The sequence below is a fragment of the Alligator sinensis genome, unplaced genomic scaffold (genome assembly GCF_000455745.1).
Source record: "Alligator sinensis unplaced genomic scaffold, ASM45574v1 scaffold954_1, whole genome shotgun sequence".
Taxonomy (NCBI): Eukaryota; Metazoa; Chordata; order Crocodylia; family Alligatoridae; genus Alligator; species Alligator sinensis.
This window is the reverse complement of record NW_005842228.1, coordinates 9225-35909: the sequence shown is the minus strand read 5'-3', so window position 1 is coordinate 35909 and position 26685 is coordinate 9225. Positions and strand designations below refer to the sequence as shown.

Sequence of the window (26685 nt, the reverse complement as noted above, 5' to 3'; positions counted from 1 at the left end):
CAGAATAGAGAAAACATGAACCCTTCTTTAGAATAATTTATACTTCAAAATGCAGCCTTCTGACAAATTTAATTTTACTGATAGAACACAGGAAAATAGGCGAGTAGCAATTCTCAAGTACTTCTGAAGCTAGTGCAGTAAAAATCTTTGTAGGCTCTTAGTAGGTATTTAAATAAAAACTAAAAGGCCATTTATCAACTAAGAGATGGATGTTTTAAGGATATGAGCTTCACCTAAAACTCATAATATCAAATTTACATTTAATCTGGGGATCTGCATTCCATCTACTGGTTCCATAGTTAGCAGGAGGCCAAGACAGAATGTCCTAAACTAGGATCTTGATATGCAAGAGATGGTAAAAAAATATATATATAATTGTGGATAATCATTGAAAATCTTCTAAAATGTGTTTAAGTACATTCACCTATACATCCCAGCGCATGTATCCATGCACATTTTAAAAAAAAAATCTTCCCTTAAAATGCTTCTTCAAGACCCACCTCAATTTGTGGTTGTTTGGGGGCAGTAGGAAGGTAAGAAATGGGGCAAAAGCAGCAGAGAGTAAGGAAGGTACATCTCTTAGCTTTGGAAGTTCCCCTTCAATTCACTGTTCTTACCAGAAATAAAAGACTGAATATTTATTGTAGAAAGTCACTGCTTTTCCACTGTCCTAAACTGTAGCTAGACTCTCTTCCAAACCTAGATTTATGTTCATGTCACTTCACTTGTAAAGACCAGTGTCTTGGGGATGGTGAGGAAAACAATCTGCTGGAAAGCAAAATCCTTTACTCCTGAATATTCTGTTTTGAAGAAACATTTTCTGTGTTTTTTAGAATCTTAGATTTTTACTGTTTTTATAAAGTTTCTAATCCCCTGGGCTGCAAAAATGTCCTTTAACTACAGCCTTTTTCAGGTATCCCAATCCTACCAAAGTGCAAATGTTCCCCAGTCAAAACTTAACTAGGAGCCTATCAGCATATAAAGCAAATATACACACCCTGTGCTTAGTCACTGAAACTTAATTACAGGAAGCTATTTAGTGCAGTTTTGATTTACATCAAGGTTACATGCAAACTAGAAATAAAATTAATCATACCCTTGTTATCCATTTCAGTACTAGAGGCAGAAACACTAAGTAGCTTTCTGACAAGTTGATCCAAATCTAGATTTTTATTTTCAGAACCTCCCCGTGTATTTCTAAAGGCTCCTCATAAGAGTGAAAAGAACTAAATGCACTCCAGACAGAAATATAGAAGAATACATACAAGCCTTGTCAGGAGAGCTTTCCAGCAGGCTAAAGGATGTAGTAAATGAGGCCCAGGACATGGGAATGGAGGTCGCTTCTCAACTACAAGCAGAAAGAGAATAGTAAGGTGCTCTTCCCTACAGAGAACCTTCCCCACAAATAACTTTAATATCAAAATGTGCATACCAGCAAGAAGGAAGCCCCCACACACCTTCCACTAAGATATGTCTCAACCAAAACTGAGTATTTTCTTTTATGCTTCTGACCCCTTGCCAATGGCCACAATGATCACATAATGTGCCAACATTCATTCCAAGTATACGCTCACTTGGAAAGGGCAAAGTTGTGCATCTTCCGCAAAAATCGCAATTCGAGTAGGTCCCTACTTCTAAGATCAGCCTGCACTGAATGCATATTCTCTTTCACCTCCCAAGAAGTTTACATATACAGTGCAAGTCACATAAAAATGGTACCTATAGTCACTTTTAATAATGCCAACAGAAGACACCTCTTAGCAAAACCAGCTATGCATTACTTAACATGAGGAAAAATACTTAGGCCTTTCTTATGAAAGCAAGAGATTTTTTATCTTCTGAAACTTGTCCATCTTCACACAGCTTAGCACAAAAGACTTATAATTTGTTAACAAATTACAGTGAAACATAAACTCTCCATGGCAAAGTATCTGCAATTAATTCCAATTCATTCATAACTTGACAACCTTTTACTCAGCTAGTACTGCAAAGGAAGTTTCACATGCTATACTGTTTTTCATGTATTACTAATGCAAATGTGTTGCGATTTCAGTGTTTGGCTATTACATTATGATTTCATCATTCCTTTTGTCTATTTTGGTCTGAAGACTCTTTTGCACTTGGGAAAATTAAATGTTCTTTCAACTTCATTCCAAGATTTCAATGAGATTTCACAGCGAGATCGACTGTGGGCACGTCTACATGTGCCCCTACAGTGCCATTGTTATGGCGCCATCATTTAGTACTTCCAAAAGGAAGTACTTTTGGAAGTACTAAATGATAGCTCAGTAACAGCCTGTACTGTGCCATCTGCATGGTGCAGTTATTTTTAGCCGCTACATCACCATACCAACACATTATACTGAGGAAGAGCATTGTGGTTTTTGCCCACTGACGCTACGTCGCTGTAGCACATTACTACGGCGACAGCATCATGTATAGCCGCGCCCTTTATTGTTCTAAAGAGATGGTGCAATTAAGTCAAAAAATTTTGGCAGGTTATTACAGTAGCAAGTCCTGCGCATCATCTGAGATCTCATCTGCTCTGCAGATTTTAAAAGCAAACTGAGGATATACCAAGGTTCTAACTACTACCTGTGTCAAATTCTTACATACATCCTTACTTTCAAGATGAATATAGAGTTTCATGCCAAAAAACTATACTGCTTCATTAAAACTGAATTATTAACTGCACATATCAGAACTGCGGCATTAATGTTCTTACAAGCCCTACTTTGCTTTATGTACATGCATTAGAATGGGGTTCTTTGATAACATTATCACAGAATCAGGTGAGCCTTTTTTTTGGTCAGGAAAACATAATATGAATGGAAACAAGAGTCCATAAGGCTTTTCAAACCTAACTTTCTTCTATGCTTATCAATTTATGTACAGCATATGGCATTGTCACAACCCAAGGATGTGATTTTGTTTGTGTGCGCTTCAGCACTGCTAAATTATTTCCCGCCACTCGGAGCTTTCTTTGCAGGGTGCATTTCTTAGTTGCAAAGAGAAATGCACGGTGCAAAGGAGTTCCCGCCACCCGCATGCAAGGACTCCACAACCATCTGGAGGAGGAGAACTTCACGTCTCGTGAAGATCTCTAAGCGCTGCGGAGCCTATTGGACCCAGCGTGTACCTTGAGAAGGCTGTAGGGGTCTGATCAACCTCTGGCCTCTCCCCGTCGCCGAACGATCCCTCGACAAACCCCTTCCCCGTGCGCAAGTTCCACGGAGCCTAGCAAACTTCGCGTGACTGTATCCAGAGCTCTTTCTCCGAGTTGTTTTCTTCGGTTGACACGACGGGCTCGCGTGTTTAGAGCCTTCAACCAGATTGGGCTAGAGGTTCGCATGGAAGGAACTCTTGTCTGCTTCTCTTCTTTCCTGTCTGTAACTGCAACTCAAGCAAGTTTTCCTGCCTGCACCGCGACCATCTTCGGTGTAAGTAAAATAATTTTTAATCAACCGCTAAGCGTCCGTGCCTAATTCTAGTCCACCGGCCTGCATTCCCCGACCTGCGTGCCAGGGCTGCTGGCCACAGCCCGCCGCGCACCCCCAAGAACCTGGGACCGCTCCCGGCCCGCACAGGCATTACTGCCTACATCACGCAAACTATAATTCTTTCTTTCTGATGTTCACTAAATAATCATCTCAGACCACGAGAGGAGGACATTTACTACACAACCATCTAGCAGGATACTTGTCTCAGACCACAGATTCTACCTAAGAACACAAAAATGTGAGGCAACCTACTCAGAACAGCATCTTATTCAGCGGCAAAGGTTAGTCCTTCTCTAGCTATGAACTAGTCACCCAAAGCACAGGCCATTTAATTCCTATTCTGCCTCTCCTCCTAAGCAATCACATATGTAGCAATAACCCTAAAGCCAAGAAGAAAAAAAAAAACCGCTCTGGGGTAGAGAGGGTAAAAGATGATGAACACAAAGCACACCATTCCCAGTCTTTGCTGTCAAGAACAGAAGCAATATACTCTGAAAAGAGAGTGCCATTGTTGAGCTCCCTATTATCCTACCCTAATAGCATCCATATCACATTTGCTCAGTTCACAGAACTATTGCAGCACAAAGTCAGACCGGCTGTAGTGTCTTCCATCATGATCAACAATAATTCTCCTATTTCAACTTGACCAACAATTTGATGCTGCATCTGAATGGGGTCTCCTTCATTCTTGCCACAACCGTACTATTTCTTCAAATCTACCAGCAGAAATAAATGTCTTTGCAGGGATGTGGGCAATGACAAAGGCATATGCACTGGGAGCCAATCTATTGAGCAAGAAATTGCCATTTTTACTTAATCACTTGTTCCTTTGACCACAATCATACTTGAAGCATCTGTAAATGTTTATTCTGTGCAAGACTAGCCAGCTCTATGAAATGAGTAACTGGAACCGATTGTTAAGTTTCTATTTGTCTGCAAAGGGTATGTTCTAAATCATACTCCAAAAACATGCGAAGTTGCACAGTAACTGCTGCAATTAAACAAATCCATATAACTCGCATTGAAAAGACCCTTGTAAAATGTCACTTGTAATACAGGAGTATCACCTCAATCAAGGCTATAAAATCCTTCCCATGAGACAGCTTTCACATACTGTCTCTATAATAGCTAAGTCTGGAAATACATATAATGTTTTACCATGTTCCCACCACCTTACCAACATGTGTGCATCTGAATGTGCAACAAGTTCCTGAATAGAAATGTTGCAACTGCTTACTTACCAGTATGTGCTGTAACTACTGCAATCCATACACACAGTGTGCTGAACTTTCTCTTGCTTTTCTGTTTTCTTATGGTTGGTTAAAGGAATCTGTGCATCTTCATAATGTTTCTTTGCATGGCCATTCACATACCTTAAAAAAAAAACAAAAAGTCATAAAAAATCCTCTTTATTTTTAAACAAAACTCCTGGGAAAACAAACACTGGTTAAACTTCTTAGATCTGTCCTCTCTCTCACACTCTTTTTCTCTGTAAACCGTTGTCGTCTTTAAGGCAAGCACCAGGATTTGGGTCTCCTTTGACTTTTTCCAATTACAAATATATAACAAAAGAATATTAGGCCCCCTTGCCCATATCAAGTGACTGACATCTGCATTTACTCGTCACGTAGGGGTTTTCTGTCCTTCTCCCTTGAAATTCAGGACCAAGTCTCTACAAGATTTCAGACAGCACAGCTAGCTTTGTTGGTCAGGGATATGAAGAGGTACAATTCCTTCTGCTTTGCTGGCATAAAACCCTAGATACAATTATACTAGCAAAACTGCGCTTTTACTGATATAGGTTGTTTTGCTTGTTGCTGGTGTTACAGCTTTTCTAGTATCCCTGCTCTCATACTAGGAGAGCTTTGCTGGGACAGCATACCAGTATTTCTATTTCAGTAAAGTACTTCTTAAGAGGATACAACCTAGGAAAGAGAACTACCTGTCACTTCAAGTCAAGATTTGAGTGGACACAGTTTCTTTTCCTTTTATGTTATGTTACCTGAACAAAAGGACATGTTATGTTGGCTCACAAAATCCTTGAGCTCTCAAAACCATAATGGTGGTTTTTTTATGAGGTGCATTAACATTTCTCTCATTCAAGTATGTTCAAATACTTGGGATGACACGAGTTTTAAGAGCTAACTCCAAATGAGTGAAAATGTAATGCAAAGCCTATTAACTGCATACAAAGGTTTTATAAAAAATAATAAAATGAGCAAAATATTCCAAACTTTGCATTTCAGCCTTTGAGCATTCACATAATATGATGAAGTTTCACATCTCTCTCCTGTCAAGCTATTAATTTTTGAAATACAGGAAAAGCAACGATTTTCTGCACTAAAGCTTTTGATAGGAAAGAAATGATTAACACTGTTAGCACATTCTTATCTCTACAAGACATTCAAAGAAACACCAAAATGGGAATTTACTGGGATCTATTTTAATAAGAAACTCACCAAGTTTAACAGTGGTTTTCAGTATAAAAACCTAGCTGTGCACATGGCAGACCTCACTTTAAATGCTTTTACTTCCCGTCACAGCAGAAGCTGTGGGAAGAGTGGTGGCCGGACTAGAGCTGAAAAGCTGCCAGTTGGACACCTTGGTATGAATGACAGTCAATTAGACTGAGCATGCACATCTCAGGACACTTGTTCTTTGAAGTGCAAAGAATCATTTCCATTACTACATTCTTGCACACATTTTCAGTGTACTTCAACAAATACATATAGAAAAAAGATGCCTTGTGAAAGACCACCTCTACCAGCTATTGATAATATAGCTAAGGGCATGTATTTTGTTTTAGGATTCTCTATGACATACATATAAAATCTCTGCAGCTTAAACTAGCTACCAGCTACTTCTCAAAACAAACTGGGCCAAATTTTGGTTTGCAAAATACTAAGGAAGAGCTGCTGTTTGTTTTTAAATCCACAGCAGAAGCAACTTTATTTTAGAGGGTGGGGAAGAACCTAATTAGTTCACACAATTGCTGTTGTAATTATACAAGTGTGTGAAAAGAACTTAGCTAATATTTGAAAAAGGTGGGGGGGGGGAAGGGACACAGCACAGCCTAATAGCTCCACCAACACAAAGTTGGAACTGACTAACCATGTAAACCTCTTCACAAAAGACACTTCATGCTTTCAAGCCAAAGGAAAGCATAATCACAGACTACAAGAAAGTAGAGAAGAACATTCAATATGAATGTACAGCAAAAAAAACTGCTGAACTGCAATAGCTTCTATGCGACTAAGGTATAAGGGAATCATCAAAAAAGGGCAATCTGATATATTTTTGAAAGGGAATAATTCTAAGCAAAACATGCAGCAAAGGAAAAATGATGCAAGAACTGTAAAGAGAAGTTGAATCATGTAAGGAGTTGCACCAATTTATCCTCTACCTACCTTCCACAATGGACACTTGAACAAGTCAGACAAACCCAGGGACTTTTATTTGATCGGCACACTATTAAAAAACAAAATAAAAAGTTAGGGGAATTAGCCATAATAACAGTTATATAACCCTTCTTGCGAGATGGAAATAGCTCTGCCCTGGCTCCATAATAGCCGAATGGTTATATAAAGGGGTAGCTATGTACATTTAGCTATATTTAGGACTGTAGGAGAGATGGCGATTCTACGACATATTAGTCTGGATTTATTTTTACTTACACTATAGGCAACTAAGACATTTATCTATTGATCACATTTTCACTTTCATTAAGTTCAGGAGGTCAATATTCAATTTCTAAATACAAGTACTGGAGGTAACAAACTATGAAGGGATGAAAATCTGAAATTAAAACATTTTGTTTGGCTTTTAACACTACAGTCTATATGTATGCTACCCCCCCACCCCCCTCAAAAAACGCTACCCCCCAACCCCCAAAAAATCCCAACAACTGCATATGGCCATTATTTCAAAATCTGTTACACAAGAGACTATTTTAAAGAAATGACTATGGAAGAACACGGCAATTCAATAAGTGCACAGAATAAATTAAACTGTAAAATGCAATAACATGCTCCATTTCCACAGTGCTCATTTCTATGTGGAAGCACTGCTGAAGGCCTTACCCATAACATTTTAACCTTTCAGTCACCTGTGCTGGATTGACAGGATGAATTGAGATGAAGTATTTATTTTACAGTCCACTCAAAAGCAAAGAAAATAAACATCCAATGGAAAGGGTAAAAAAGGAAAGGTACAGAGGTTTGGATTTCTCAGTTCTTAAATAAGAGTCTTATAAATTCACATACAATGAAACCTGCACTGAAAATTGCCTCTGGTGTCTTCAGGGATCATAAAATATCCTTATGACCATGATTATATAAACAAGCTACTATTCTTGATGGGCACCAAACCAACCAGCTTTCAGTGTCAGCCACTCCTCCATAAAACAATGAGAAAAATAGTAGGCACAAGGAAAAAAACACTTGTTTAGGCAACACGGTAAAGTTTTATTGGGAAAGATAAGCCTTTTGATTATGTGCCAAGCTTAAAGAAACCTAAAATAAGCTGTTACATTACACATATGAGTCTTTGAAATATCAGAAGTCTAATATGTCTTCCTTTGTGGAATAGACTTGTACTGGGTCCTATGGACAGGTTCACTTTTTCAATCCAAGGAAAAGTGTTGTTTTCCAGTCTGTGCTAAGAAATAGCCGCAAATGCTAGACCAAAACTTCTCAAATGGAGTGGTCTTGACTGACACAATGTGGGACAACACCCGAAGGAACTCCACCAGACTGCTGACAGGCATCAGCCAGAAGACTGAAGAATGAAATTTTCCTTTTAAGGGAAACAATTTTACCAAGAAATCCTTTACCAAAACACACATATTTCAATAAAATTCTTCCCTCCATCTTATAATTCAAACAAGAATGTAATTAAACTAATTTATGCTCCCCAGGAGCACTATGTCCCTTTCTGATTTCAGTCAGAACAGAAGATAACAGACAAGTAGAGAAGTCACTTTCACTTGGGGAGGTTCTGCTACTTCAGCACAATGCTGTTGTGTTTGAACTCACAATTCCTCCAGGGAATATTTAAAATGTAAAAATTCCAGTGGGTTCATTGGGAAAAAATGCATTAAAATATTTCTCTCTGTTGTAAAACTTTTTTTTTTTAAAGCCCTTTTTGAAATTACAGTAGCTACCAGACTGTGACAATTTAAAATCATGATCTAGTGACAGAAAGCCCTCAACATTCATATTTAAACTCACCATGACTGTGAAGTTCGTTTAATTTTACTTTGAAGAACTACTATTTACAGGACATTTTTTGCTCTACTGTTGAAAAGCCAACAACAGAAAATTTGAAGTGCCATTTCTAAAGCCACATGGATCCCCACCAGTGATAAGGATGACACAAAGCAGAAAGGAAAGTGGGGTAGAACCACAGTGATTTGAATTTCCAATTACAAAAGGAGAGAGGAAAAAAATGTTTTGCCAAGTGGAAAAGAACAAGACTGGTCAAAGAAAAAAAGAATTCAAAGCTTTTAAGTCTATCTTTTCTCAGAACAAAAGAATAAGGGATGTTAAATGCTTATAATCACACACAGGATGATGCACTAGCCTGGGCCCATTAGTCTGATCTGACATGGCAATTCCCATGTCCCTGACTCACAAGATTCAAATAAAAAATTAACTGCGTAAGACAAGGGGGGGTGGGGTGTAAGGAGACAACATGTACTGAACTTCAGTCAATTGCTACCTACTGCAATTAAATGTAGGTGCTAAATGACCAAATCATTACCATGAACCTGCACTTCTCTTGCCAGGAGCGTAAAACTGCCATGCTAACATTCACTGAAATTTTGGCAGACACCTAGCCTTTTTATCACCGTATGCATGTGTTATTGCACAGTCTGCAAACAGAACTATTTCACAAGAAAAGTAAGAATCAGTGTGGTCTGCACTTTCTTCTCTTCGCTCTTTTACACTGGCCTTACAGAGAACCAAGATCTTGCAATTAAAAACTTCAAATTTCACCACCATTTGATCAGCATGCATGCACTGGGCTAAACCACATTAGACAAATGTTCACACCTGCAGTTCACGGAATATTTAAGTATAAAATTGATACTTATGCTTGGTTATAATGCCAGCACAAATGCAGCGAGTCTGCTTAATTCTACACACTGGAATTTCAAATGCCTCTGTCAACATTGCTCCACCTTTCATATTAAAGAACATCCCTCATTAAAATTAAGATTTACAAACACATATTTTAACAAACTACAATATTCTAAAATAGCAGGGTTAAGAAAAGGTTCATCTTCTGCAAGACAGAAAAAGGAATCCAAAAGATTACAAGGAAGTAACCCTACAAAGATAAGCAGAGATCAAGATTGTAGCTGCCACCAATAGTACTAGGGGTACACCGATAGTGATTTGGGGGGGCCGATACCAATAGCCAATGTTTAAGGAGGCATACTGACCCATACCGATCTGATTTCCAATACAGTTGCATGCAGCTGGTAAGTCCGTTGTGGTGGAAGGGGAGGGGGGAGATCAACACCCGCCGTGGTGAGGGAGGGGACAGGGCCAGGAGAAGGTGCTGCCCAGCTGTGGGTTGGAGCCAGAGATGCACCAGGTTCTTGTCAGCAGGAGCTGGGCTTGGGAGGTGACTGCAGCCACCCCAAATTTCACCACAGCCCCACTCCTAGCACCACTGCTGCTGAGCACCCGGTGCAGCCCTGGCTTTTCCTGGCATGTGGGTAGAAGCAGGGCACTGAGCTGGCGGCAGCGTTGGAAGCAGGGCTACAGCGAAATTTGGGGTGGCTGCAGCCTCCTCTGTAGCCCCTGCCAAGAAGAGCCCAGCGCAGCCCCGGCTCTACCCCACCGACACTGCCCTGCACAGATATGGGGGCACACATCCCCCCCATGCCCTCCTGGCAAGCAGCAGCAGGAGCACCCTGGCCCCCCACCCCAAGGGGCTGTGGCTCTGTCCCACACCCTGCCCTGCCTGGGCAGCAGCTGCCCCTGCCCCCTCCCTCACCGCAGGGGGCATTGATCGGCCCCCCCATACACCCCTTTCTTCTCCCCTCCCCTTCCACCACAACTGACTTACCAGCTGCACCCAGCTCTGTTCCTCCCTGCCCAAGTGCTGTGCTGTGGCTGCGCACATGCACGAGCATTTATTGGCCGTATCGGGCTGATTTCCGATGCAGCCATTTTTCTTCGTATCGGTACCAATCCGACATCAGACCAATGTATCGCTGGACCTCTAAATAGTACTGTATTCTAGGGATCCCTGTATTCTAGGGATTACAAAAATAATTCCTTAAAGCAGAGACAACTTCAGGCACATGTGCCAAAAGTTGCATGGCCAGATTGTGTGGGGCACATGGCCAAACAGGGAGGGAGCAGATGGCAGAGCACAGATCTTTCAAGGGAAGGGAATCAGAGCAGAGTTCCAAGCGAGTGTGAGATTAATTTGTGACATACCTACCAAAAAAGGTCAGCCCCTACTGTGTTAACAGGTGGTAAAGATTTACATTCTTTATTTTTTTGAAACTGACATAATGGCTCTCATATCAGTGATCTGTGTTTAAATCTTGGGATTCAATGCTTTCCTCAGTCCAGACTGGGGAGTCAAAACATCACCAAAAAGCATGATGGTCAATAATCTAAGGAGCATTTTTTATTATTGGTTTGTAGAGGCTTCAGTTTAGGATTTGGGTGCACTGTGTAAAATGCCTTCAAATATAACAAAAAATGGTCACTTGAAGACTTACAGTGAAGTTAACACCGAATTACCAAGCCCAAGTCTCAACGACGTGCACTTCAGTCCTCTGAGCTAAGGCACAGCCCATAAAGACACTAAGCTTAATACTAAGGGCACAGAGACTAGAAATATTTTATTGAGAAACCTGGTTGTTTTAAAATACAAGGTCATGACAAATTCCTCCTCAGTTCTAAATAAAGTTACTACTACTCAACAGCTGCCCCACGATTTACCAAAATGAACTTGAGGATTTTGGAAAAAACAAATACATCACATTTTTCCTAATATATCTTGACTCAGTGGGAAGTGACAGAGTTGAAGGCAGTTCTAGTGCCATTTTAAACACTGGAGACAACAACAGTCCCCCAAATGAATCTGAAATAGAGCTATGTCCTACAAGCAGCTTACTTGAGACATTTAAGTGAGCATGTAGCTGAGCAGGCAGAGTTCAATGCACCTTAGCTATTTTATATTGAATTATTTTCTATTAAATAAGCTAAAAAACCTTGGTTGTGCTGGAAGCTTGAGCTGAAGCGGCCACTACAGCAAACACAGGTGCTCCATGTTGCTATATTGTTAAGTATGGCATCAAGTGACTAGATAACATTTTATGATGCTGCTATGCTGCCCCAAATAGCATGTCATTTGCCATTTTACATCACTGTCAGCTGGCTCAGAAGTGTTGCAATCATTATTTTAGCAGATAATAAGGGAAATACTGTCTTTTACAGTCATTAGTACAAGTGACACCTGAGAATGAATCAATTATTTCAGGTACTTGTACCTGAAAGCTTGCAAAGATTTTTTCCATCTACTTAAGTTAGTCTAATAAAAGATATTAGATTTACCCAAAGAACCTGGTGTGCCTCAGTTATTTACATAGTACCCAAAGTGGTAAAGCATTTTGCAAATAAATAAAGAAGCAATGCTCCCTCTGCCAAGGAGTAAACAATGTAACAGAATATGCACAGACTTGCACACAGAATTTGAGAACACTGAGAAATAGGTTTTAATTTGATTGTTTGCCCATCCTTTTCGCCTTCCATTTTCTTTATTATCACAGGGGTGTAGCAGAAACATTAAATTCCACTCTACGCAAGCTGTGCAGTGCAGGCTCATCACAGGGTACCCGTGTCTCAAGCTGAAGGTTTCTGCAGTGAGCACTCTGGGCCTTGCAAATTTAGTAACTGCATTCAGCCTTCAAATGCATTCCAATGAAGCAAGAATACCAGTGGAAGACTTGACTCCCATACAGCACAGAGCTCCAGGCTCTCTCTGTAGGAAAGTTACAAAGTATGCGTTGTATATAAACAAACCCCCAAACTAATAGTTTTGTTTAAACAGCACACTGCCTAATTCAGACACACAGGCAAAAGGAAAAAAGGAGCAGGAAGAGCAGGAGACAAACAGGAAATTGCCCTTGTAAGGTAGCCAAGTTAAGAACCTACGTGATGCAGTACCCAAAAAAGCATTTGGCAGTAATCCTTATTAAGGAAGGGTATGTAATGAACTCAAACTGGCTGTTCTGAAAGGAAGAGTGAATAGAAATCATCTAAGGCCACAGTTAATACAGATATGAATTTCCATCTAGGTTTTTGAAGTTGTACATTTATGACATCAAAAAGAAACTAAGGCAAAGCCACAAAATACTGGAATAAGTAACACTTTGGAATAAGTATATAGTTAAGCCATTATTTTATGGAGCACAGATACAGTCCGAATAGGAACAAGATTAAAATCATTAAGACCTTTCCAATACCTGGTCCTACATCCTTTTCAAAATAGCTTAGACCTTGCTAGGCAAGGGAATTTCCTTGAATCACTGTACAAGTATAACTATGTGACTATAGCTACACTGATGTAACTCCCAGTGTCCATACACTTACTTGGAACCACAGAAGACTTCTTTCAGTTTCATTTGTGCTAATTCAGTATACCACTAAATTGACCTAAATTACACTGAAAAAAGTTTCACTGTTACCCCAAGTAAGAGTGTCCACAATGGGAGTTACTCTGGTGTAACTATAGCAGTGTAATTATAATGGCAGAATGTCTGTAAATCTCCCCACAGAGACTGTCTTTGAGACAACCAGGTGCATTGGATCTGCAGGGAAAATTACATGATGAGAACAGCATTAAAATATTCTGGAGACTCAATTAGATCTCCTTTTTCTTCCCTGTATTTGTAATCTTATAGCATTGGTTAGTCATCCACTGCTCTGTTTTACTAAGATCTGGCAATACAGTAGGGCAGTCCTATCTCTTTCTCAGAACCTTTACTGCTCTGACATGCGAAACCTACAACACAATAAAGAGAGCTTGGCTGACTCCAGCAGCAGCAGCCCTTCAGGGGAAAAGGAGTAACAGCTTACAGGACAAAATGTGAAATAGCAGCTGTGTTGTCTGACACATGATGACGTGTCACAGGATAGACCCATCAGGCCTAGGAAACTAGGCCAAGATCCTTCTCTAGTAGCATTTCTACAGACTTAGGAGATAAAGACAGACAAGAGCTGCAAATGAAAAAAAAATAGGCAGGGAATGAAGGAGAAGTAATCAGATGTGGTGAAAGACAAGATTTTTCATCCACATGCCTTAATAACAGTTAAAGTTTTTATCACTTTCATGAAAATTCTGGAAACCGCCCTGAAGTAGTAAGAGGCCTTCCACCATTCAAGACTCTCAGAACAGTGCAAAGTCTCATCCCCATTTTACAGACTAGAAAAACTGAGGTACAGGTAGGTCAGTGACTTGCCAAAAGTCTCACAACAAATCAGCGTCACAGTTGAGATTACTATCCTAGTCAGTTAGCTTCTTGATTTGCTTTTCTTTAGCAACATAAGTCTAAATCCACAAAAGGACTTGGGAGCCACACCATTCAGCACTCTAGTTAGTGCTCAACATCTGGTGCCTTGCCACCACAGTGGAATCCACAGTCTCAATCCAAGTGCCTTGGATCCTGTACAACACACAACATGCCAAGAAGGACCCCACACCAGGCAATTATAAACAGCAATGAGAAGTGGGTCTTCAACCCTGGCGCTCTCTGGGACTTAGGTGCATTTATTGTGACTGCAAGGTGGTACATCCCTCTCCCTGGAATTCACAAGTTGGAACCTTCTCTTGGAGTTAGGAGCAGCCTAACTTGAAACCTAATTTCAAAACCTTGGCAACGTAAGTCATGCTCACCTGGGATGTGAAAGATCCCCTTTCATCATCCTCCTCTGCCTCAGGAGATTTAAATGCACATCCTTCAGCCACCCAAGCCACAGAGCTCTAGGCTATTCTGCAATCACAAAGGAATACCCAGGTTTCACTTCCCATGAATAATTAGACTGATTGGACAAGAGAACTATATCAAGAGTGAGCATACTCTCTTTGGTTAGGACACTCACCTGGGAGGGGAGGAGAAGGGAAGAGAAACCTGGATTCCAGTCCTTACTCAAATGACTGATAAAGAGAGTAAAAGTGAGTAAACAGTCACTGGAATAAGGACCATAAAACGTCCAAGCCACTAGGCTAGAGTCACACACACTAGCGCTTTCTGGTCAATAAATCTATAGTTAGCCCATGTAAAGTAGAAAAGCCTCCCCAGAAAAGACGGAGTACTCCACTATCAAGAAAGCCTGCCCACCTAGAGAACTCCACAGGTAAAAATTCAGGTGTCTGGGGACTTGGGAACTTTCAGAGCGAGGCAGCAACTGACAGAGGTTCTGTGGACTACATTTCAGACTTTGTGGCGAGTACAACAGAAATTAAAGAGGAAACAGATGTCTAAATCCGTGCGTTGATCTACCACAGTGATTTTCAACCAGCATGTTGTGGCACCCCAGGGTCCTCTGAGGAGTGCCACAGTACCTGGCCCCTGAAAGAGGCAGTACACACTGGCTCGGCCACATACCATGCACTATGTGCCTGCCCCAGAAACCAAGCCGCACTCCTTACGGCTGCTCCCACCAGCTCTGGGAGCAGGGGAACAAGCGATGCTGAAAGCACAGCCCCTTAGCCAACTACCCGTGCTCCAAGAAGCTCTCTCTGCTGTGGGCGGGCAGACATGGGACCATGCTTTTTCAGCCTGGCTCCTTCCCCCCACTCCTCCCATACTCCAGGAGCTACTGGGAGGGGCCATGGAGAATGGTCCCTCATTCAAACAGCTAGAGGAGCAGGGGTTACATTCATCCTATCAGGTACAGACTGGGGGCAAGGAGTGAGCAGACTAGAAAACAGGGCATGGAAGAGTCCTGTCCCTGCCACCCTCACTTTGATTCTGCACCAGTGACCGCTGTCACCCCCTTTAGCCTCCCCCAGGATAAGCTGCCTCCTTCAGGGCTAGAAACAGAAATTACACATAAACCAGTGTAAGTGATCAGAAACCAGTTCAAATCTGTAAAACAACAGAAATTCAGTGCACATAAACTGCTTTCAAAATGGCTGAAACTGGTTTAAAATAAACCTGGATGATGTAGTATCAGACTCAACTGATTTAGGTTAAATCAGTTTATTAAAGTTCTGTTCCAGATCCCCTCAAGATTCAAATTAACTAACTGTCCCCCTGCATCCCAGGATGCTTTGTACCTGCCCCAGAAACTTCCCTCTCCCCCTTGCAGGGTGGGTGCGCTAGCCTTGGCCCAAGCTGCTCCAGCCAAGCAGGGACACATGATCTAGCGTCCCCTGGCTTCTGGCCTGAGCCACTGCAGGCATGTGGCTGCATTTCTGGAATCAAAAGTGAATGTCTAGTCACTTGCTTATCAGTTCAATCTACGCAGCTTAAACTAACCTGCAAAGGTTGAATCAATTCAGCCTCGGGCTTTTTGACTGTACTTAGCCCAGGGGTCTAATGACCCACTCACAAGCTCCACAATCTGCCCCGCTGAGCAGCCCCTGCCACTCCAACTGTTCACTATCCCCTGCCATGCTCTCAAGGGTGCCCTACCCAATCTGGCACCCCACAAGATCCTTTTAAGTGTGCCCCAGGGTGTAAGAAGCACTATAAAAATGTTATTCTTTAAATGGGGTGCCACTAAATTCCGAAAAGTTATCAAGGAGTACCGTGAATCTTAAACAGTTGAGAACTACTGACCTAGCTCGTAGTGACTTAAGTCCAATGATTGGTTATTAAAACTCTTAATGCTATTGCTGCTGGCTAAACAGAGCACCTGCTCCTTGTACTGATGGGCTCCCCTACTTATTCAAACAAATGTTGTTGCAAGGTTCCTACTGTACCTGTTGGAATTAAAAGCTGGCAGCACTTTTCTTGTGATGAGCTAAACATCAGAACACAAATTACTCCAAAACCTGTCTTATTTTCTCACTCACCATGGTCCCTCCCCTCCATAGGGGACTTGAAACTACCACCACTGATTGTATTAATGGCATCAGACCTTCCCCTATTTCATTCATCACAAACGTGCAATCAAAACATGCATCTATAATAAACAAGGTATACCTTAAGTGACAGAGGCAGCTACAAGCATATGTGCAAGTAGTACTGGCAGTAAAAGGACATACAAGTCACTTTACATTCAGCAGGGGTCAGTTAATGCTGAAATTAGTAATATTTACAATCAAGACAAAGTCATATGAACAGTATATCCAGACAGGCACTAATATACATAGAACTGGACTGAAAAGACAGCCAAGGAGAATGCCAGAATTTTATAAAATTAACCTTTTGTATCTGGTGATGGAGTCCAGGTTTTAAGCACCCAGATACCCATATAAGCAACCTATACTGGACTATATACATGCCTATAAGAAGTATTTGTTTTGAATTAAAAAACTGAATAAAATCAGCCCTAGTGGAACGAGTATAATAAAAGTTTTGTTTAAGAAGATGGGAAGAAAGGGAAGGGAAATTTTCAAAATATTAAGAAGGAATTTAGCCACCAACATCATCCTAATTAACTTGATGGAGAGTTGGTAAATGTATGTGTTGCTTTGAAAATGTAGGAGAAAAGTTGTTTCTAGGTCTCATGCCAACATGAGGCTGCAATGTTAGTAACTCTACATGGAAGCTTATTTTTCAATTTACCATTGATTTTTCTAAATGGCAAATTCTGTTCTTGTAGTCAGAAACAATTAATTGGCTTCAAACCCTTCAGCCCAAACAACCGCTTCCTTCATCATCACCACTTCTGGTACCAATGAAAATTAGAAAACAAACTTAATACTACAGAGTGCAATGTCTGTAATCTTTCAAATTTGATTCCTTTACTGATATAAACAACCTGGTAGTATCCCTTCAAATGAGGACATCTGCCTCAATAATAGAAATGCTGGTATTTAATCATCTTCATATAGAATTTATTCACTTACATTTTCAGTGTGTGAATAAAGTTTGTATCAATGCTCCCATGCTATCAATAAATCAAGGCTATATTTTTAGGTTGCATTAAAATAAGACTGGCAGTGAATAAACTCAGGCTTCATTTACTCAAAAAACTCATCATAACAGCTTATACAGTATTTTAAGGACTAGGGAATGATTACTTTTTCAATTAATATTTTCATTTTTTTCCAAAGCAAGTCATATTTAGATTAGCCAAGAAAAAAACAAAACAAAACTATGTAGTATAGAAAAAAAATAAATGCATTAAAAACCTTTAGCAAACTGCAATGATGTATTCTGCATTTGAGTTGGATGCTTTTGCCGAGTCCCACCTCTCACCATCCCAGTTTGCCACTCCCATTTTCCCTGGAAGAGAATTAGTACTGAAAGTAGTGGTACGCTCAGGTACCCACCTGGCAAGGATACCCATTCACATGAACCCTTATGTTGCTCTCTACACCCTGAGCCCCACAGTCTGCCTGCACACTGGGTTACAGAATCTGGGTCTGTAGCATAATTAATGTAAGTGTCATCTCATGTAGTACTGAGAGTTTCTACTTTGTAAAGATACTCAGCATAGATATTCACATAAAACTTCACATGGAAGTGTAATGGAAAAGCACTAAAATGTTAAAATTGCAATCTAAACTAACAACAAGTGAAAACATTAATCAACAACTTCAAGTTTTTTCTACTGTGGTGTTCCTTTAGACCCTCTGGGCAACTGGTGAACTAGTAAAATGGCATTACAGATACCACTTAAGGTGTTGACCTTCCAATAACCACCATGACATGGGAAGGTATGTCCTCTTGGAGCCTCCATGAGAATCTTACTAGCTCTCCAAGGACCCCCAAGTCCCTCAACACAAAACTCTTTGCAACATCAGTCAAGTGAAACCAGGCAGAAAGGGGAAATTATTTTAATTAGACTATTTAAAACAATTTTGTTTTTGTTAACACCCATTTCACAAGGGAAAGGAAAGAGAAAGAAAGACAAAGGCAAATTAATGTCTCAACTGTCGAAGGAACACATTTGCAAGGAAAACTAGTTTCTCAGAAGATATTACTAACTGCCCAAAAATGAGCTGACTGTTCTTTTCATATCATATGCCTTTGTGACAAGTCACTGCACTGTGAATACAATATACCTGGCTGAGACTTCCTATAAAAATACAGGCCAAGAATGGTGCTTTAAGAATAAACCAGCATTCTTACATCCATCTCAGAAGTGCAAAACAGTCTAATTTCTTTTGCCATCAGCCTTCACCATAAAAAGCAGAACAATGATTAAGTCCTGTCAGAAAAGAAACCTCTCACCACATTCTCTTTTCCTGTTCTCACGCACTCATGAAAGTGATTAATATTTAGACACTCATGCACTACAGAACATTTGCAATATTTCCTGATATTTACTCTTCGTTGCTGTAAACACTGCTTAGTCTGATGTAAGAACTTTCCCAGCTGGCCACAGTCAACTTCATAAGGGAAACATCATACTTAATACAGAACTGCCAAATAACTTCTGTATAAGAGCTAAAAAGAAATATAAAAATAGGTGAACACTTTTTCCCCTAGAATAAAAAAAGTAAGATACTAAAAAGTCTGAGGAACATGATAACATGGAAGCATGCTCAGAGAATAATACATTAACTTTGCCTACAATTCACTTCCTGTGCTGCACTCAACCCATGCTGGCTTGAAGCCCTGGTATTTTGTGATTATGTAATTAAAAGTTTCATACTTCAAGAACTTGGAAATGGAAAAATGTAAGTTCCATATTTGTTTGCATTCTTTAACTGAGATACTGGATGTACAGACCCTGAGGCAGGGGAGGGGGAAAAACCCTTGAAATTAAGTGAAAATTTAACTCAGAGTAAACAGTAGTACCAGTTCCTGAGGAAGTGGTTAAACAAATAGCAAAAAAACAGGGCAAACATAAGTTAGATATTACTAACAGGGGGACACATGCACAATCAGAGGGAGGGGTTGTGTGTGGGGTTTTTTTTTTTTTCCTTCAGACCAGGGAAAAAGGTCACTTAACCATCATTAACAGCAAACACAGTTGCTCCCCCAGTAAAAGCAACAAAGTTATTTTTCACTACATACAGCTGCTGTATTTTCTGGCAATTCATGAGGTTTTCTACAGAACAAGCAGATTTGGCAGCACATTTCAAATCAGAATGTCAGTGATTAGTTCCCCCTCTGCCTTCCATAAAGAATTTACATCCTCATCCAAAATTTGCAACAAGGAAAAGTTTAATGTGTGTTATATATTTGACTAGAGGCAAACTAATGTATTTTAACATAAATTCAATCTAACAACTAAAAATAACAAAATATGATTTTATTTGTACATCTGTTGTTGTCTGCTTCTCCATCACATTCTGAACAGTCTGTATCTGAAGGGATGCGCTGAGCTCTAATTCTTGCCAGTGCAAGCAGTTACTTAAGTTTTTAAAAGTTCTTAACTTGTGTTTAAATTTTAAAAAGCATTAAAAATAGTTCCTTCATGGCTTGGAAGACAAATAATTTAGAACTGTAGGATGCAATTGAAAAAACAGTAAATGCAGAAAGTGATCAAAACAAAAGACGAATCAGACAGATCAGTGAAAACTAAAGCGAAGATAGCATTTCACTGCTATTCTTAAGAACTCTCCAAAGCTAAAGGAAAGGAATTCTGTGAATCCCCTAGTAATCTGATGCCATAACTTTTTTTTTTCTTTGGTATAGGGCTATCAAGAAGAGAAGAACCCAACTTCCCATTTATTACAGACTCTCTCAATTCTCTCTCCCCTAAAACAGTAATAGGTAACAGTCTGAGCCAAAAAGATGCGGGGAGTCAAGAGCCCCCTGGATTAAAATCTTTTATTTAACAACTGAAGCAGAAAACAACCAACCAAAGCTATTAACCATACAAGGACCAGATCCTGGAACTTTACCTAGACACAGACATTTGTACTGGCACAAAATCTCAAGTGATATAAACACTGCTCAACCTAGCACAAGGGGTCTGCCCGTTGGTAGGCTCAGGGCCTCTGAAATGTGCTATTTTACAGGAAAGTTAAAATGGTATCTGATTGCAATGTAGTAGAAAATCTGCCAATTTCTATAAGCCAGTTAATTATCTAGGGGATTTGTGATATTTCAACTAGATATAAACGGATAATGTGACGTTTCAGTTGCACGGGGTCATTTAAATTTAACAGATATTCTGAAAAGAGAGCAGTTTTAGAACAAGAATTTATTTGACAAATCATTTTAAGACTGTGATAAACAGTCATCTACAAAAAATAAGAAACCCCTTGCATCCAAAAACATCTAATCTTATGCTGTCGCCAAATTACACACACTGAGTATGTAACATGTGTCATAAGGAAATACACATATCACTTGTATTCCACCCTGAAATAAAAGTTGTTGGCCCTCCACACACCCCCACCTAAAGTAAAAAAATCTGACAGAAATTAGGAAGATATTTTTAAAGGTTTAACTAGACAGAAAGTGATGTCACTAGATAAGGGAGTGAGTGATGTTGAGCACGTTAACTAACAGGGTCTACCTTCGCACCAAATATTGGTAAGAGAGCTAACAAGTCTTACATTAAAATGTCAGATCAAAGAGCAGAAACTATTCTGGTTAGTTCCGAAGCATGCATCCAACCTACTAGGCCATACTGTCTTCCAACCAAGTTAATGAAGCTGCCTAAAAATAGACTAATGCAAATGCTTTGCATTTACCTACTGCTTTTTTACCAGTACATGTTAAAGGACTTGAGAAAGGTAGGTGAGCATAATTAGACTGATTATAGTTAAGACAACTATAATGAGATTTGGAATAATCTATATAAGAGTCACTCTAATAGATAAGCTCGGAGTCTACCAACTCAGATCAGAGCTGCATCTACAACAAGCTTCCTGTATAACCTTTGGCAAGTCATTTAAAGATTCAGGTAGGATTGAACACTAAACGTAGAGAGGTTACCTCATTTCCACAGAACACAAAGCTATTGATAAAAGAATAGAGCTCTGGTTCTTCCGCTCAAGAAACACAGGCCTCTAATCCTTGAGCCGAAGAGGTACTATAAAAATGTCCTTGTATTCTTTCCAGGCTGAGCCAGAGGTTAACATGCTATCATACACAGAGCACGTGATCTATCCTGACTTTAATGGAAGAATGGGTCCAAAACAAAACAGTACAAAAAAAAAAAATGAACAAGCTTTACTTATTTCTAAACTACCTTTTTAAAATGTAGTTGGTGCGTGAGCTTTTAAGGAAATGTAACAACGCTTATTACCAAGCCATTTTTTTAGCTGCAGAAACCCAGATAGATAAGCCATCAGGCTTTGAAATCTGATTTGTGTGACTTTTAACTGAAAAAATGTGAGAATGTACCACAAATATTCTCTCTTTTAACTTCAAAGTCAGGCTCATAATTTTCAGGCCACACCAATTTTCCAACGCAAAGTTATAGGTCAACAAAAAACAGAATAATGGAACTTGGTTGCAATCATAGGCCTCAGTCCCACAAATGCTTACGTATGACCTCAGTGGGTGCATTTACACATGCAATTAATGCAAAGGGATAAACTCCGGAGCTGTTTGAGCTGGAACATACTGCTCCCAGGAACGCTGTCTACACGTGTGGCCAGGGCAGCAGCACTTTTGAGCTGCGGCAGAGCAGACCCAGGCGGGCAGCAGGCTCAGCGGGGTCAGTTGGGTGGCGGCGTCAGGCAGCAGAGAGACTGGCTGAGGCACAAGCATGTCAAACATGCGGAACCATGTGGGTAGGTGGCAGGCAGGAGTCTGGCCCTGCTGGCTGAGCTGACTGGGCACAATTTACACCCGGGTCAGCATTTACATTGTGCATTTTACTGCAGTTAATAACTCTGCCATAAGACATCACTGTCCCTGACAGTACTACCTTATGGTGGAGTTAATTAACTTACTACGCCCTAATACCAGCGCATGTATAGACAGTGACACTTTACTACAGAGCTAATCAGTCTGCTCCACAGTAAAACGCACATGTAGGTGCACCCAGTGTCACTGAACTCAGTTGGACTCTGGCCATGTCCACACGAACATGGACGTCTGGTTTCTGGGGACAACTAGAAGTGAGTCAACTTATGCCACTGCTAGTTGTCCCCAGGGAACCCCAGTGCTACGTGTCCCCTGGTACACAACAAGTTACCCTAGGTGGGGTAGGGGAGGCTGGGCCCAGCAATGAGCTGGCCCCAGCAGCCCTACCTGGGGTCCTGGGGGCCTCCCAGGGCTACAGTAGCAGTGATTTTGCCACTTGGAGCCTGGACGCCAGCCAGAACATGGCTCCAGACAGCCCAACTCCGGTTCTGAGCAGCGCACGCTCCACTTTTTTTTTTTTTCACTGAGAGCTTTTTTGACCCCCGGACATCCCACACTGCTCCCTTGCAGCACAGAGAACACACGAACATGCAGTACGTGGTCTGTGGCACCACATACCGCAGGGCTGCACTCATCTGGACATTGCCTGTGTATGGGGAAAAGTGTCTGGCCACATGAAAAATCAAGGACTCAATACTGAGCATGTTCTAGTTGTCTATAGGGGCTATTATCCCCCTCTATATAATATTAGACTGAGACAAGAAGGAACAAACCAGGATCTTATATCACAAGAAGACACAGGAAACTAGAACTGATGGGGATAAGAGAAGAAAGGAGAACGAGGAGCTGAGATGAGACAGAAAACAGAGGTTAAAGTCTGCGTACATGTGCTTTTACAGTATATTTGTCTTGGCACTGCTTACAAGTTCAAGACTGCAATGCCAAAAAACACAGCATGGCAGGACGCTGCCACCTACCCAAATGAATAGGGAACAGTGTAACTAATTTATCTAAGGAAAAATAACCAGCAGTCAGAGTCAGATCCAATAACATGGTATCCTTGAAGATTCTTCCACTTCCACTGAAAGGGTTTATAAATAAAGGAATTTAGAGGATACCTAGTTAGCAACTCTGTTTTTTAAAGTTATTCTATCAATTTAAAATAAATCTTACATTTTGTCATTTGTATTTCCATTCTAATCATATTTCTCTAGGCCATGAATATTTCCCAAACTTACTCTTTTGTACTCTTTGTAGCCCCACAGCAATCTGCAAACACTAGAATATGACTCTGATCAACTCACCACAAAGTAAGAGGCAAAGACCAAACAGATTCCAAATGAACCTATTTAGTTTTGGCAGGAAATATTGTTATACCACCAACAGTCCTTCAATACTAACCATTAACTTTACTTTAAAAATCTGGTATTCAACAGAAAAGGATACAAAACACTTGAGAGTGTAAACATACTAAAAAAAGTACAAGAATTTCCCCTTACAAAAATTAAATCTCTGATTCAGTAGACACAATCCTATCCATCTAGAGCTGTTTTTCTGGAGGTATTACTCAAAATGTTATGCTGCACAAAGAATTAATTCATCTCATCCATACCAGAAAAAAAATGCCAGCAGGACCCTTCCAAGCACACCTCTGTAAGCCTGATGTTCGCTGCTTTGCAGGCAAGATACAGCTCCTTGTGGTTGCACAAATTTATGAAAAATTATTGGAAAAATACCACATCTGAGCTGTTGCAGAGTGGTTTTAAACTGACATGACACATGCATTCAAGCTGTGACACTTCACGATCCTGCCGATGCCCCAAGCCAACAATGCCTCCAACTTGAATAGAAGTCAGAAAGATTAAAATGCATGGAAAGTTTTAACTGGAAATACTAGACACCTGTACATATTTCATAACATTGCTGATTAAAACAAATTTCAGTGCATTTCTGAACAATTTCTGCCTTACCTTGCTTTTTCATCTCCCTTTTCAAGGTCCATCAACAAGCCAGAAAACAAAAAATATTATTAAGACAGAACTTTGCTCCAAGTTGTCCAGAGTGCATTTGGTGCTGTCTTTCTACTTAGTTTGCAAACTCCACCAAGGCAAGGAAAGAGCATGCTGCCTTCGGCCCACAGCCATGTACACTACCAGGTTTAAATAACGAGAGGACAAGCCTCCTGCAGTAAAGAGAGAAGATGGGAACTCTCAAGTTTCTGACCTATGAAATCAGCCCAGACAAAATGTGACAGAAGTTCTGAAAGTGTCAAGAAAGAAGCTTCTTGTCAGTGAGCACAGTCCTCATTCTTCAATTTGGAGCAGAAGTTTTCCTATGTAGCTTTGGCTCAGCATGTTCATGAAAGCTGCCTTTTATTGCTCTCTCAATTCTCCATTATCAATCAAGAGACTTCCAAAGGAATCACAACTGTCTGCATAAAAAATGGCTAATTTAGGCAAACAGAGCCCTTCGGCCTGGCATACACCTGCCCTTAGCTGCTCTCTGACTTTGATGATGCTCGTTTCCATCTGCAATACCCAGCTGACAGATGGCATTGTTATACTACAGCCTCTCTCACAGAAGCACTCCAAAATGTTTCCAAATGACATGTTATGCTGATCTTGCTATCAATGGTCTGTTTTGGGGGTAGACAAGGAAAAAAAGCTAATCTATAAGAAACAAAACTGGACATAAGGAAGAACTTCTTTACTGTCTGACCCTGCAAGGTTTGGAACAGACTGCCGCCAGAGATGGTTCAAGCACCTACTTTGAACGCCTTCAAGAGAAATTTGGATGTTTATCTTGCTGGGACCCTATGATCCCTGCTGACTTCCTGCCCCTGGGGTATAGGGCTGGACTCGAAGATCTTCCGAGGTCCCTTCCAGCCCTAATGTCTATGAAATCTATCAATATAGAGCAGTCAGTCAATCTGATACTGGGAAAACCATTTTCTCCAGGATACCCGAGATAAGTCACTGAGTGTTTGAAATGCTTGTCATGAAGGACCCGTTCTCCCAGGCGTTCCAAAAGGTTCTGTTGCCTGCAGCAGGTCATGGGCAGCCAGAGCAGTCCCTACACATCAGCATCATTTCTTCTCCTTTTCTCAGTAAGGTCAATTGTCTAATTCAGAAGGAGGCACCCACACCCTGAGACCATACTAGTTTTTCACTGCCACGTCAGTGGTCAGACTAGCCCTGGAACTGCACACGGAAAAGAACAAAATTTTAAAAAACCAAAACAACACACCTGCTAAATATTTTTCTCCAACTTCAGAAACCAAAAAAAGAAAAGCCTCTCAAGAAGTCATTACTGATCTAGTCTGCAAAGGACAAGAGATGAAAGTCTCCACTGAAATCTGGACAGTGGATTCAGATGTGCACAGCAGACCACTTCTTTTGGAGTAGCATGTTCTCGTTTATTGAAACATGCAAAAAATAAGACAATTCCCGCTGAATTTGTTTTCTTAGGCAGCAAAGGGAAAAACAAAGGTGGCAGCGAGAAGAAACAGAAGATATTGAAAGACATGTTGTAGTGTAAGCAGTAAAACGCCAGAGACATCTATAAGGTTGTAATCTAGAGCAGCTGAACAGGATGGCGCGCTCAGGAGCGCTGGATTTCTTCTGGTGAATTAACAGCTGTCACACCCAACACACTCGACTGCTACAGGCGCCACTCAAGGCATGACTGTCACTGACATGACGGCAAACAAGAGGCAGCATTGTGCACACCACTGCGGAGACAGCGTCGCAACAAAGAGCGGCCTATCCCGACGCACAGCCCACAGGGGCAGCCTCACTTAGTTGACTAATGAAGGGTTTGACTCTCCTCCCATCCATAAAGGCGCGGGCCAGTAATGGAAGGTTTTCCATCTGGGGTACAAGTTGCATGAATTTTCTCTCTCCCCTTGTTCAAAGTTATCAATCCTGCGCTATTTTACCAATCTTGCCAAATCTTTCACACGTGCTTTGTGTCCCAGTGTATGTAAGAAGCAGCAGATGGGAGGCGGCTCCGTTCCCCGCGGACAACTCCTCCAGGTCTCCCCGGCCAGGCTCCCCCTGCCGAGCCGGCACCCGCGCGGTGGAGGAGCCGGCGCTGCACTTCTCTTCCGCCCCAGACCCAAGCGCTGGGCGGCAGGGCTGAGCGGAAGGGAGGTTTTCTGCAACCTCACGTCCCACGTTTTCTCCGGCTCCCTGCTGTGGTCACGGGGCCGCTCTGCCGCTGCCCGCCGGCGTCTGGCAACAGCTCTTCCCGCGGCGTTCCGCG

The 26685-nt window shown here is 41.0% G+C and overlaps 1 protein-coding gene across 5 annotated transcripts in view; it reads right to left on the bottom strand.

Moving 5' to 3' along the window:
- USP3 (ubiquitin specific peptidase 3) overlaps positions 1–26679 on the bottom strand; it is a 57827-nt gene extending 31148 nt beyond the window's left edge. For all 5 annotated transcript variants that reach the window (XM_006027207.3, XM_025208416.1, XM_025208418.1 and 2 more), the window contains exons 1-3: positions 24393–26679; positions 6908–6968; positions 4742–4873 (exon numbers count right to left, since the gene is read on the bottom strand). In XM_006027207.3, the coding sequence (XP_006027269.1) occupies positions 4742–4873; positions 6908–6968; positions 24393–24405 (206 nt within the window). In that variant the 5' untranslated portion in view covers positions 24406–26679. The remainder of the gene's footprint in view (positions 1–4741; positions 4874–6907; positions 6969–24392) is intronic.
- Positions 26680–26685: the final 6 nt, after the last annotated feature.